General features: G+C 35.2%; 1 protein-coding gene across 4 annotated transcripts in view; it reads right to left on the bottom strand.

Moving 5' to 3' along the window:
* LOC150092679 (mediator of RNA polymerase II transcription subunit 25-like) overlaps nucleotides 1–14357 on the bottom strand; it is a 616627-nt gene that overhangs the window by 406877 nt on the left and 195393 nt on the right. For 3 of the 4 annotated variants that reach the window (XM_090414304.1, XM_090414306.1, XM_090414305.1), the window contains exon 9: nucleotides 11640–11786. In XM_090414304.1, the coding sequence (XP_090270430.1) occupies nucleotides 11640–11786 (147 nt within the window). The remainder of the gene's footprint in view (nucleotides 1–11639; nucleotides 11787–14357) is intronic. The other variant, XM_090414307.1, reaches the window with a different exon arrangement.

The following is a 14357-nucleotide window of genomic DNA, read 5'->3' as shown; positions in this document are numbered from 1 at the left end:
CTGTGACAGACTGGCCCAATGCTGCTGTGGCTAAACCAATATACGAGACATGTCGAGAAGCAAGGTCCATTCAGAATTTACTGCCAAATAATATACGGGAGAGGGGTCATGCATGCATGATTGCATAAAGTGACTCATTAGCTAGCTGTTGACCATATTACTTTTGTTCCATTACTGTTTGTTGTCTTCTACAAATAATTTATAATGAGTGCTATGATAAAAAAAAAATCTTACTAGTTGCGAGGTTCATGGTGTGATATGGTTTTTCTTTGTGGAAAACAACAGTGCTGCAGAAATTCACTGACGACTGTGTAAAGTTTATAGGTCTAATGCAATGAGTGACAGTAAAGTTAGGCATTAGCATTCATGATGAAGAGCACAGTGGCTGGCCAAGCATGGTGACAGACGATTTGGTGGAAAGAGTGAACACGAAAATTAACTATGATTCCTAGTTGAAGAAAAATCAATGAGCAAGATCCTTTTACATTCCCAGAAGACAGTGGTGGTCATTTTTTTGACCCATGGTGCCTGTTTAAATTTTTTAGGCCTTTCACAGATGATGAATGATGCCTCTGCATTAAGTGTTATTTTAACTCAACGGTTGTTTATGAAATCCACATGTCATCACTGAAATGTGGATTTCATTTTTATTTTCTGTTACAATTTCATGAATGACTGAGCATGAAACTTCTGGGAATTCAAAAGAAACTTCTGTAATTGTGAGATGGCGATTCTCACAAATTTTTGTGTTCACTCTTTCCACCAATTTGTCTGTCACCACACTTGACTGGCCACTGCAGCCATCATGAATACTGTTGCACCATCCTTTAAACCAAACGCCACTATTGCCTAACCTTAGTGTCACTGAATTTCTGCAGCACTGTTTTCCACCAACAAAAACCGTATCGCCCCATGAACCTCACACAACTGGTGGGATATTTATCACAGATCTCATTATTAATTATTTGTAGGAGGCAACAAATGATAATGGAACTAAAGTAAAATAGTCAACTGCTATTTTAATTTACAACAGCTACTAGCTAATGAGTCACTCTATGCTATCAAACATGTGTGTGATCACTCTCCCATATCTTATTTTGCAGCAAATCCTGAATGGATGTTATTTTCTAGACACATCTCATACCAGAAATTCACCAGTGACAGATACTGACTTGTGTGTATTCACTCAGCCTATCTTCTCCCTCTCATTCAATTTCTTGTCCATTTATTACTTGTTTTATGTAATTTTTTTATTCATGCATAGCACTGCCAAATGAAATAATCATTTTCACTGTGTTTTTTATTACCATATTTCTTCAAATATAACAAGCACTTTTTTCCCAAAAAAATTAAAGTTAAAAAGTTGTGGTGCGAGATACATGCAGGGATTCTTGGAAACTAAGTTTTTCAGGAAAAAAATAAATTGACATCATGATTAAATCCTCAGTATTCATTATAATTTATAATTGCTCACATTATTTATAAAATTAATGCATTTAAATTTAATTATCAACGTTATTTATGTGATCAGCGGCTCACCTTTGTCATGCAATATATTTGCATCCTTTAGTGACAATGCATCTGTAGTTAAATTAAAACAAACAATTTCGTTATTGCTTGTCCTTTTAACATTTTGGAATCAAAAGACATCCATGATTTAAAAAAATTGTAAACAGATATGCCCTACTACTCACTTCCGTAGTAGTGTACTCACTACTACGGGAGTGAGTACGCCACTCCCATACTCACTAAACGTAAGAATGAACCAAGGAGAATTATGGATTTGCATGGAAATGTGAGGAAGAATGGGATGAAAGATTTTAAACGAATATCAAATGATTTGAGAGTAGTAATGCAATCACTGTGAGGGATTCAATGATTAGACGTGTGGTGGATGAAAATATTCCCAAGGTTTGTTTTCCACCTAGTAAAATGAGAAGGGTGAATGAAGAATTGGATAAGAGGATTTGGTCTGAGTCAGTTGGAGAAAAAGTTGCTGCAAGAGAAAATAATAAATGAAATGAATGTAAGACCTAAGTAAGCAAGAGGTGTTGTGGAAGAGCAAGAGAGTAAGGTAGAGGAGTTTTCAAACAGAGAGGTGAGTACCATGAGTGAAGAGAATGAGAGAGAAGGAATACAAGGTAAACAGGGAAATAGAGAAGGTCAGGGAGACATTGCATGAGAAGTGTAAATGATTGTTCAGGAGTAGATGTGTGAGTGCACAAAGAAGAATTAAGAAAGTTAAAGATATGAGAGTGATGTTTAGGTCTGGGTGGGGTATAATATCAGTGATGATATTATACCCCACCCAGACCTAAACATCACTCTCATATCTTTAACTATCTTTAAAGATATGAGATATAAATATCTAGTAATATCCGAGAAACAGGGTCAGTGGGACTTGTTGTAGAAACAGAAATTAAATAGTGTGAATGTTTACAAATACTACAAGAATTTAAAGAACTGGAAATGAAATTGTAGCACTGATAGTTCATTTGCTCAAAATATTATTGGAATAAGTAAGACAAGGTTGAACGAGGAGAGATAAAGGGATATGTAGTATATCACGAAGACAGGCAAGGCAAAAGGGAGGAATGCTAATGATGATGGCAGAAGAGTCGTGCCCATCTAAGATGGAGATGCAGGGAGCAAATAGCAACAGTGGTTTTTGAAGCAATATGGTATGAAGTGGAGGTGAACAGGTTGAAATGTTTAGTAGGGTGTTGCTATAAATCTAGTAATGTGGAAGGCAGTGAAAAGGAAATACAGTGGTGCCTCGTAGTTCGCATTTAATTCGTTCCAGAAACCCATTTGAACTATGAATTCTTCGAAGTCCGAATCAAGATTTTACATAAGAAATAATAGAAAGCAAAATAATCCAAAAAATTTCAGTAAATTTTTTTATTTTATCTATTTTAGGTTTTTTTAATGTTAATAACTTAGAAAAAATTAAACAAGTTTCTCCTTTCCCAACCCACCACGCACATACAGTACTAACATACTATGGGTTGACCAGCCAACCTCTTGTATATGGGCCCAATATTAAAAAAAAAAAAAAAAAAAAAAAAAAAAAAAAAAAAAAAAAAACCTTTCCCATATTCCATATCCGAAAAATTTCAATTATTTTATTTTATCTATTTTAGGTTATTTTAATGTTATTAACTTAAAAAAAATTAAACAAAATAATCTTATATTTATTTTATTAATTTTAATTATTACAACAGAAAAATAACAGTGAAGAATATTTTTTAATATAAAAATCACAAACACGAAAATAATGCTCCGTTGTTAATGCCTTCTTTCTGCTTCTTAGATGGAGTTGAGAATGCTGATTCACGTTCTCTTTTTTCTGCAGAGAAGAATCTATCTAATGTTGTTTGGCGCTGACAATTTTCTTTGATATTTTTAAAATAACCCATCACGTTGTCATTGAATAAGTTGATATTCCTGGTCACTACTGTCTTATTAGGGTGCCATTTGTCCACAATAGCTTGTGTTCTAACCCAAACAAAGAAAACAATTCTTGAAGGTCGGCACTGGAAATGCATCCTTCTCTTCCATAAAAATTTCTTTTTCCACTTCTTTTTCTTGTTGATCGTGAAGATGTTGAAGTTCCTCTGGGCTGAGTTTGGTTTTATGATCATCTATTAACTCCTCTACATCCTCATCACTCACCTCTAATCCCACAGCTTTACCCAAAGACACAATTTCATTTACAACAGACTCTTCTTCACAGCTTACTACTTCACTGACTGAAATACAATCTGGTCAGAGTTTTTTCCAAACAGAAGTCATTGTTTTAATAGAAACTTCTTTCCACGCCTTATCGACGATCCTTAAGCAATGAAGAATGTTGTAATGCTTTTTCCAGAATTCTTTAAGAGTCAGTTCTGTGGCACTGGTTATTTCAAAGCACTTTTGAAACATAGTCTTAATATACAGTTTTTTGAAGTTTGAAATCACTTGCTGGTCCATGGGTTGTATGATGGAAGTGGTATTGGGTGGCAAAAACTTTATCTTGATGAAAATGAATCCATCAAACTTGATGAAACTGAATCCATCCTTGAAGAAGATCCATCTTCTACTTCTAGTGATGGACAATGCTCCTTATCAGGAGCATTGTCCATCACTAGAAGAGCTTTTAATGGTAGATTTTTTCAGTAAGATAAAATTTTACAGTGGGAGCAAATTCTTGATAAATCCACTCAGTGAAAAACTCTCTGGTAACCCACGCTTTCGTTTTGGCCCTCCACATAACACCGAATTTGCTCTTTATGACATTGTTCTTTTTAAAAACGCATGGATTTTCAGAATGGTAAATGAGCAAAGACTTTATCTTACAGTCTCCACCTGGCATTACTACAAAGCAGCAAAGTAATTCTATCTTTCATAGGTTTATATCCCGGTGCAGTGTTTTCTTCTTTTGTGATATAGGTCCTTTTGGGCATTTTTTCCAAAAAAAATGACCTGTTTCATCACAATTAAAAACCTGTTGAGATACAAATCCCTCACTATCCACGTACTCCTTAAAGGTTTTTACAAATTTATCCGCTTCATCTACATCGGAACTCACAGCCTCTCCGTGCATGACAACACTATGGATCCCAGTTCGTTTTTTGGATTTATCAAACTGGCCACTACTTCCTTTAAACTCCCCATTTTCAGTACTGGTCTGAGGTATGCGTTTCTTAAGTTCACTATGCAGGTACTTGGCTTTCTTACAAATAATTCTCTCAGTAATAACGTCACCACGTAATCGCTTGTCGTTTATCCACACTAAAAGGAGTTTCTCCATCTCTTCAATAACATGTGATCACCTGGAGGTCAATGTTGTAACACCTTTAGGCACATTTGCTGCTTTTATTGCTTCCTTATTCTTAAGAATGCTACTTATCGTTGACTTTGACATTTTATACATCATTACCAGATCCATCAAACACGTACTGCTTTCGTGTTTCATGATAATTTCTTTTTTCATCTCAATTGCCGATACTACAATTTTTATTTTAGGTTTTGTTCTTTCTACATTCTTGGATGCCATGGGCAATAAAAAAAATGTCAAAAACAGTTAAAAATTCTCTACACAAACATATCACGCAATGACTAGGCTGTGTAAAGTAAGAGACAACGCACAGTGGACTGAGACAGACATGCACTGTGCAGCCACGGAGAAGTGAGTGAGGGAAATTAGTGGGGGAGAAGCATGCCCAATGGCATGCCGAAACTGTCTGATGCTATAGGACTCTGAGTTCCTAGACTATAGTTCGAACTGCAAATCAAATTTCTTGCATTCTCAAGTGTTTGAACTCTGGAATGTTCGAAGTTAGAAGCGTTCGAAGTATGAGGCACCATTGTCTAATAAGAAAAAGGTGATCATTATGGGTGATTTTAAGTATAGTAATACAGACTGGAATGAAGAGACAGCATCTGAACCAAAGAGAACAAATTTCTTGAGTTTTTGAGGGACAACTATCTTAATAAGTATTGAACAGATCTATATAACAGATATAACTAAACATGGATCAAGGGTCATGGATTTGATTATCTCGTCAGAAGATATTATTGTAAATAAGTGTCACATCTTCGTCTAGTTAGTGGAAGTGACCATGAAGTAATCACTTGGATGGCAGCCAATCATATCAGGACTTTTTGAGAAAGGGTTATACGCGAAGTTATAAAGCAAGTGATTATAACAAACTCAGGAGGTGGTTTACAGCAATAGAATGGAATGAGGAATTAGATGGGAAGGAAATCAATGCTGCTCTAGTCAGGAACTATCTGGTAGAGGCAATGACTGAGTGTATTCCAAGGATCAGGAGATTAAATAAGGTACGTACAAAATGGCTGACTGAAGAGGTGAAGTGTGCAATCTGGAAGAAAAGAGGCATTGTGGAGGTGGCACAAGATGAGTGGTAATGATCAGTTACATGAGGAATACAAACAGCCAGCAAGGAAGGTGACCAGTTTGGTAAGGGTGGCGAAAGTGCAGTATGAGCAACAGTTAGTAAATGAGGCTAAAAGAAACACTAGGGAGTTTTTTCAATGTGACCAATAGAAGGAAGAATGAGATTGGTCATTCTTCCTTCTACTGGAATGATAAACACTCAGAAGGAGCCTTGTGATTACGACATAATGCAGAACTTGAGAGCAGTGGAAATGGGGGGGTCCCGAAACCACTGATGGTGAGTGAGTAGGAGGTATATGAGGAATTGAGTAAACTTTGATGTCAACAGGGCATGGGATTTGATGGTATATCACTGTCTTGAGAGAATGTTCTAGGGAGTTAACAACATCTTTAGCTTGCCTTTTTAAGATGAGTCTTACATTGGCCCAAGTTCCAAAGGAGTGGAAAGGTGGCAAAATTGTTCCACTTCATAAAGCGGGGTGATAAGACTAAGGCTTTAATTATAGGATAATCTGAGTGGTTGGAGTTGTGGTCAAGGTGCTGCAGAAGCTAGTAAGAACAGGGATTCAGAACTGGGTCAACAGCAACAGAATTGTCTTTAATGGACAACATGGGTTTGCTAAATGATGACCATATTTTAGCATTCTGCTTACTTATTATAACAAGGTGATGAATACATTGAGAGTGGACAGTAGGGGGGGGGGGGTATACAGTAATATATTTAGATTTTGCAAAAGCTGCCAATAAACTTCCGCATGACAAGCTAGTAGTTAAAATGGAACAGATGGGATTGGAAAGTAGATTAGTGCATTGGATTGGAGATTGGTGGTCTCATAGGTATCAGCAGGTTGTGAATGGGAGAGTGATATTCTAGAAGAGGAAAATCACTAGTGGTGCACCCCCAGAGATCTGATTTGGGACCATTATTGTGTGTAATTTGTATGTAAATGACATTGGAAGGGGCTTAAATGATATACAGTTGTTTGTAGATGATGCACAGTTGGAGGGAGTTATGAGAACTATATCTGATGTAGTTTTTCAAGAGGACTTGAACAGACTATGGATAGGCAAGTGTGTGGAGGTGATGTCAATTTAATGTAGCGAAGTGTAAGGTTTTAAAATTTGAGAAGCAAAGAAGCAAAGAAACCAATCCTATGCTCTGGGATACAGAGCATAGGATTGGTGGAGATATCGTGGAAGAAGTGGAGGGGATGAGAGATCTGGGAGTGATGGTGGATAGCAACTTGAAATTTTCTGAATATTTTGCTAAAATTGTAAGGACAACACAGCAGATTATGGGAATGATGCAGAGAACACTGACATAGAAGTAATGATGTTATGTTTCCATTATATAAGTCTCTGATCAAACAACATATACAATACTGTGCACAGATTTGGTTGCCTGCTTTTCAAAAGGATGATGAGTTGTTGGAGAGCATTCGAAGACAATTCACAAAGTCTGTTTCTAGTTTCAGGAATGTGGAGTATGAGGACAGATTGAGAGAATGCAAATTGCAGAACCAGTGGATAGAAGGAAGAGGGGGAGATATAACTGAGACATAAGTTGATAAGGGGTAATTATCATATTAATGTAGATGACATTTCTCATGTCTGGGGAGAGGGGGGGGAGGGGAGAACAAGAGGCCATTACTGGAAACTGTATAAGGAAAGTGTAAGTGTGTGTGGGGGGGGGGGGGAGATTAGGAGTAAATTTTCTGTATGGAGAGTGTGATGAGTACAGAGACATTGAATGCATTTAAGTCAAGGTATGGTGAACTGTGTGTGTCAGTGGGATCTCCTGAGACAAGTCTCTTGACTCCATGGAGGTGTGATGATGATGATGATAATCATAACGACAACCACTATTACCACAACATCATTTATCTTTATATAATGGTAGCTTATAAGTGGTATAAGCATTTCCTTAGGGGCAGCTGGAAGAGCGAATGAACAGTAATCCCTTCAATTGAAAAAAATACAAGTTTGATTCTTATCATGATAACTTTTATATGCAATTTTACAAGAGCAGTACAAAGAATGTTGTGTCCTACTATTAACCTATCAGTATCTCTGAAGTGATGGTGATGGAGATTTTGAAAAAGTTGGTTAGGGTTCGCATTCAGAAATGGGTTGAGAGAAAGAATGACTACTTTGCTATGAACAGTATGGGTTTACTAAGGGAAGCTCTAGTTTTGGCATCATCTTCACATTCTATAATAATGTTACCACTGGGTTAGACAAGGGGAATGGTTACACCATGATACTTTTGGATTTTAAGGCCTTACAGCCAATACAGCATGGAAAAGGGTTGCATAAATTGGAAAATATCAGACTGGATTATGAAATATTGAGCTAATTAAGAGAATGGCTGACTGACATATCAAAAAAGCGGTATATGGTGGAGGCAAGTGTGCAAGATTTGTGATAACCAGTGGTATACTACAAGGATCAGTCCTTTGTGGATTGTTATTCAATCCATACATTAGGGACATTGTCACGGATTTGATTTGACATGTGACATACATCTATTTGCTGATGATGCAAAGACAGGCAGAGTAATCAGCAATGTGACTAATAAGCAGTATTTGCAGCATGATTTGAATAGACTGAAATTATAGACATGTGAAAATGGCAGCTAGTTCAATGTTAGTAAATGTCAAGTGATGCACTTTGGTGTGATGAGATATCCAGTGTCCTATTATATTGATAACAGAAACTGATCACGGATCTTGGAGTTTTAGTAGATAGGAAGTTGAAGCCCAAGGGCCATATAGCAAAAATTGCAAATACAATGCTGAAGATAACTGCAATGCTGAAAAAAAGCTTGATGTGTAAAAGATGAGAAAGTAATTTTGCCTCTTTACAAGGTCTTGATAAGATCTCACTTGGGCTATTGTGTGCAGATCTGGTTTCCCAGTTTGTTGTAATTCTGATACAGTGGAGAGAGAGTACAAAGAAGTATGTTAAAAATGATATCAGTATTGTGGAATATTGATTATGCAGACAGACTGAGAATTTGTAGACTGCACACACTAGCAAACTGGAGAAAAACTGGTATTATGATTGAGAATTCCAAATTGCTGACAGTGTCATACAAGGTATAGTAAAATCTGCTTAGTGGGTTAACGGATAATATTATTAATCGGCACCAAAACATACCATTTAAAATAATCTGTCTATTATAATCAACGTTCTGGTTATTGTTATCAAATTAATCAAAATCCTCAAATGTTTAGCCTTTTGCATCTCAGAATTAAGAACTTTAAGGGTTAATCAGGAGAAAATTTGACAAAGAACATTTGTTGAAATCTGACTTTTGTGTTAATCTTATTCTTCCATAAATCTTAAATCTTCCAGGCAAATGCAGGTGGTATAAATATAGTCAAATTGTGATTTTTCGAATTTGTTTTTGTGCTCTCTTCCAGTAAGTGAATTTGACTTTTAAGTGCTTGTTAAAACAGCCCTTAACATTATGGAAGAACCAAGTAAAAAATCAAAGATTTATCTTTTCAAGAAAGGCATACAATTTTGGAGTGCTACGATAAGTTGCCCAAAATAAGTCAGCATGGTGTAGCTGTACATTTAAAAATTTCACAACCACTCTTATGTAATATTTTAAAAAACAGATCAAACATTGAAACTTCAGCTCTTACTAATGAGAACAGGGATCTGAAGAGAGCCCGATCTGGTAAGAATACTCATGTCAAATCAGCATTAAAAATTTGGTTTAGTAATATTCATGAAAAGAATGGTTTGATTAATGGGACTTTGACGCATCGAAAAGCATAAGAACTTGCAAACACAAAAGGCATTATGAGTATGAGCAATTTATTGTTTATAAATTGCTCATATAAATTAAATTAAGTAATGTTCATAAAAATAAATTGAAATAAATGATGAAATTTTTTATATTCTTTGCTTAATGTTATCAGTCGGTTATTGTTATCGAAAAGCGACTGTCCCAGAGCGATCACAATGAGCAGTGTCTACTGTATTAGTAGATGGAATTTTTTCGTTTCATGTAAGGTGAGGAAAGGATGAGAGGGCATCTTGGGAAGTCGAGAATGAAGTTAAGAAGGGGGGAGGGCTAGATTTTTCTCTCATAGAGTGGTGTGTGATTTGATTGAATTGCCAGTGAATGTTATGTGTGTGAGTAGTGTGAATAAATTCAAGTATGACAACAAGTATGTTAGCTGGTGTGGGTAGTATTTGGTCTACCTTGATGAGTTCTTGACTCTCAGAATAATAATCTCTGAAGTGTGAAATCTGAGTAAAATTTCACACTTCAAATAATACAGTCAACTTTCATTAGAGCAAACTCAATGACCACAGGATTAGTTTGTTGTAGGGAACAGTTTGCTATAATAAATATATTTTATCACAGCATCATATAACTTGTAAGAACTTTTTATAAGGTTTTTTATAATGTAGTGAGTCAACTGTAACAAATATTAGTTTGCTTTTTTTTTCATCAATAAATGTTACTCAGTTTAATGAAGAAGAGATGCACACTAGTTAACGGATTCCTAAAAAACTTAAGGTTGATGGCATGATAATGAATGAATTACTAACCCTTCCTGGTACAAAAACACAACATGTATAGTTTTTTATGAATCCAAAAAAGTGTGGACATTACTTTTAATCTCTGGATGCCAACTTCAAACAAATTCTAATTATGTCCAACCTTAGAAAACTGCCCCACGATTGAGCATAATCAGCAATCTTATTTTTCTCTCTCTCTCTCTCACACACACACACACACACACACACACACACACACACACACACACACACACACACAGTCTGTTTCTGTATCAAGTCTTTTCTACAGATACTTCCAGAAATGGATGCTGTTCAGAAGAATTGGTATCCCTCATTTCCTCCATTTCTGTTCAGCCCATAGCAACAACTGCTAAACTTCCATTTACAGTTCAACTGCTAACCACCCACTCAACCTGCTTCTCCCATTTTTATTTCATTCATCCATTTCCATTCCTCAGAACAGCCTTCTCCATAAAGTATTCTCCAAAAATGACAGCCAGCTCTTCAAAAAATCATTAAACCCTGAAACCTGTGTGTGTGTGACAGCTACTTTTAAACTTATTTAAGTCTTCAGTATCATACTAATATTCAGTGTCTCTTGTTTAATTCTTTAGTTCTGATTAAAGACAACTAAGGGACTCAAAGTTAGGTAGATCTGTTTACAGTACACACAAAAAAAAAAATCTTAGTCATTAAAGTTGATACCTGACAAAAGGTTTGTACTCCATAATCATTACTACATTTAATACCAATAACAAAATTACAAATACAGTACAATGTAGGATGGTTACAAATGGCCTTTATGCTATGAAATGTTACTTGCACATATTCAAGTTCAACAATTTAAACTCTTAGATTTTTTCTTTTTTTTTCTGGATTATCATTTCCCTATTTTCACAATTTCCCAATTTGGTGAAATTTAAGAAAAAAATGAGACCACCTACCAAATAAAGTGATATGCAAATTTTATGCAATCTGTAGGAGGAAAAAATTTTTGTGCGACTAATAGTGCTTGCAATTCTGAGATTTGTTCTTAATGGCATCTATTTTTTTTTTTTTTTAAATAAATATTTTGTATAAAATTACCAATAACCATGTACTTTCATGAAATTATAACTGTGAGTGACAAATCAAAGGAAAAGAAAAAAAAATATATATATATATTATATGTAAAACAGACAAATGAATTTACTCTGTACACTTGGTTGTTTAAATCCAGTACTTAGATTTGGAGGAGAGCTAGTAGACGGCCTTTTCTGACCCTGTGAAGGCGGGCTTCGAACTGATGTCACAGTACTGGTGGTCTTCTGTTCTAAGGAAGGTGGACTCATGGGCCGCTCTGTAAGTGACAAAATTTCAGAAAATAAATATATCTCGATACTCAATTTGTCCCGTTACAATGGGATAAAGAATTTTGTTGTTCAGTGTGACTTACATTATTAATATAAACATATATACATAATATAGTAAATAATTTAAGCAAAAACTCTGTATTTAAAATCAGGAAAGTTTTCATATATTCGTCCTCTTTTTTTACCAAGACTATTTCACAATGAGTAGAGTTCCAACACTGCATTATACAGATGTACATCAGTTACATGATAAAACGTATCTCAGAAATAACTTTTTCAAAAATAATGTAATTTGGATTAGAATGTTGTTTTCACATTAATTCATGATAATATTACTTAGGCTGTAATTACAGCAAAATAAAAACATTTAATGGCTGAACATATCGTGACCATCAACATTTATGAACTATGTTCAGGGGTGTACTAGATGTGCAGATTCAATTATCAGAGGTGCTGTGAATGAGAAGATGCATAAGGTTTGCTTATGCATTGCCTAGAATTAGCAGAATGATTGAAGTACTGGATATGAGGAGTACACAAGAAAAACTGTTGCTAGTCATAGTAGGCACAAATGATTTGATTGGTAATAATTAGAATGAAAACTGGATATCTAGATATCCAGTTGAGAAGAGTAAAGAATAACAGTGTGATTAGATAGGTAGTCAAGTGTACTATCTTGATATGATAGTGATGAATTGAGATGACAAGCAGATATTATGAATGGAATGTAGTGGAGATGTGCAAGGAGAATGGAGTTCATTTTGTAAAATTTTGGGATAAATTTGAAGGATGGAGCTGAATAAGAAGGATAGGCTACATTTAAATGGATCTGATGTGAATCAGCTGAAGAAACTTAGTTGAATTCCTCACTCATTGCTCTCTGAGGAAAGAGACCTGAAGAAGCAAGAGATGATGTGGAAGAACAGGAAACTGCGAGACAGAAGGTGAGATGTGAGGATGATGGGATACAGAAGTGGATGTGTGAATGAACAAGAAAGGATTGAAATGGCAAGAGATGTGAGGGGAGAGGTGCAAGAGCAGCCTTATGTGCCAGTAGGTACAAGAAGCATTGATATATATATATATATATATATATATATATATATATATATATATATATATAGAGAGAGAGAGAGAGAGAGAGAGAGAGAGAGAGAGAGAGAGATGCAAGATCAGTGAAGACAAGATAGAAATTGATGGAAGATGAATACAGTGGAGTCACATCCAAGAAATGTTATCAGCAGGGCATAATTATAGGGCCAGAAATGAGCTAATGTTTATGTTTATGAATGCCAGAAGAATTTGCAATAACAGGAATGAAATTTTTGTGATTAATTCCATTCAACCAAAAATTGTTGGAATAAGTGAGATATGTCTGGATGACATCCTGACAAAAAAAGATGGAAGGATATAACATTTTTCATGAAGACAGACAAGGCAGATGTGGGAGAGTAATGTTGATTGTATTGGAAAAGTCATGCCCAAACAAAGTGAATATGCAAGAGGCAGACAGTGGCAGTGGTTTTGAGGAAGTACAGATGTAGAGGTGAACAGGATGAAATACAGTCGAACCTGGTTATAACGAGCACTAGGGGACCAACAAAGGTCCACTATAACCATTACTCACTTTATCAGTGATTAGTGAAATATACCTCCAAGTTTTTTTTATTCTTGATCACTTGATAAAACATACATTCAAAAATAATAATAATAAGTAAATAAAAGTAGTATTAGAGAGAAAAAAATAATATAATCACACACCTAGATATTATTTATATGAATATGCTTGTAAAAACTACAGTATATTTAATATTAAACATATTTGTACATAATTTTAAAACCCTACACTTCAATACTAAATACAGTTTATTTCTCAGTCATTAAAAACAATACTAATTAATAATAAACATGATTTCCATTATCCAGCAAACCATTGTTACATACAAAATTGTGGCATCCAAATTGTTCAGCAAATTTTTCTGCTTGAGACTTCAGGATTTCTATTGACATAGCAGTGAACCATCGAAGCAATGGTTTGATGACTTGTTTGTTTTGGTTGTTTTTTTTCCAGTTCAGATATGTAAGCAACTTTATTCTTCTGCAATGTCAATACAAAGAAAACTTTTTACACACTTCAGCATTTTTCACACCACATACAAACTCATGAATAATTTTGCCTTTTTTGAAAAACATGAGATGCTTTCTTTTAGTAGACATGTTTCTAATAGAATGGTTCATTTTTAATTGATTTTACAGTTGATGCAGTGTTTGGATAAAGTACGGGAGGAAGGTCAGGGCTAGACACCAGAGAGGTAGGTAGAGTGGAGAATGGTTCCCAAGGGCAAGATTAGATTATAAATCACCTCATAATCTGATGCAAATGGTCATAAAAGCTATCACTCTTTTCTGTGTAGTATGCTCATTATAAAAGTGACCCACTGGGAATATGTGCAAAAATCATTATGGCCTTTTCCTCATTACAACCATAATCTCATTACTTGTATGCTTGTTATAACAAAGTTCAACTGTATTTAGTGGGGGGGATGCTATAGACCTGG

Source organism: Typopeltis vanoorti, chromosome 25, assembly GCF_054136105.1.
Source record: "Typopeltis vanoorti isolate ZY-2024b chromosome 25, IOZ_Tvanoo_1.0, whole genome shotgun sequence".
Classification (NCBI taxonomy): Eukaryota; Metazoa; Arthropoda; class Arachnida; order Uropygi; family Thelyphonidae; genus Typopeltis; species Typopeltis vanoorti.
Note: the sequence above shows the minus strand (reverse complement) of the source record. Positions and strands in the feature narration are given on the sequence as shown.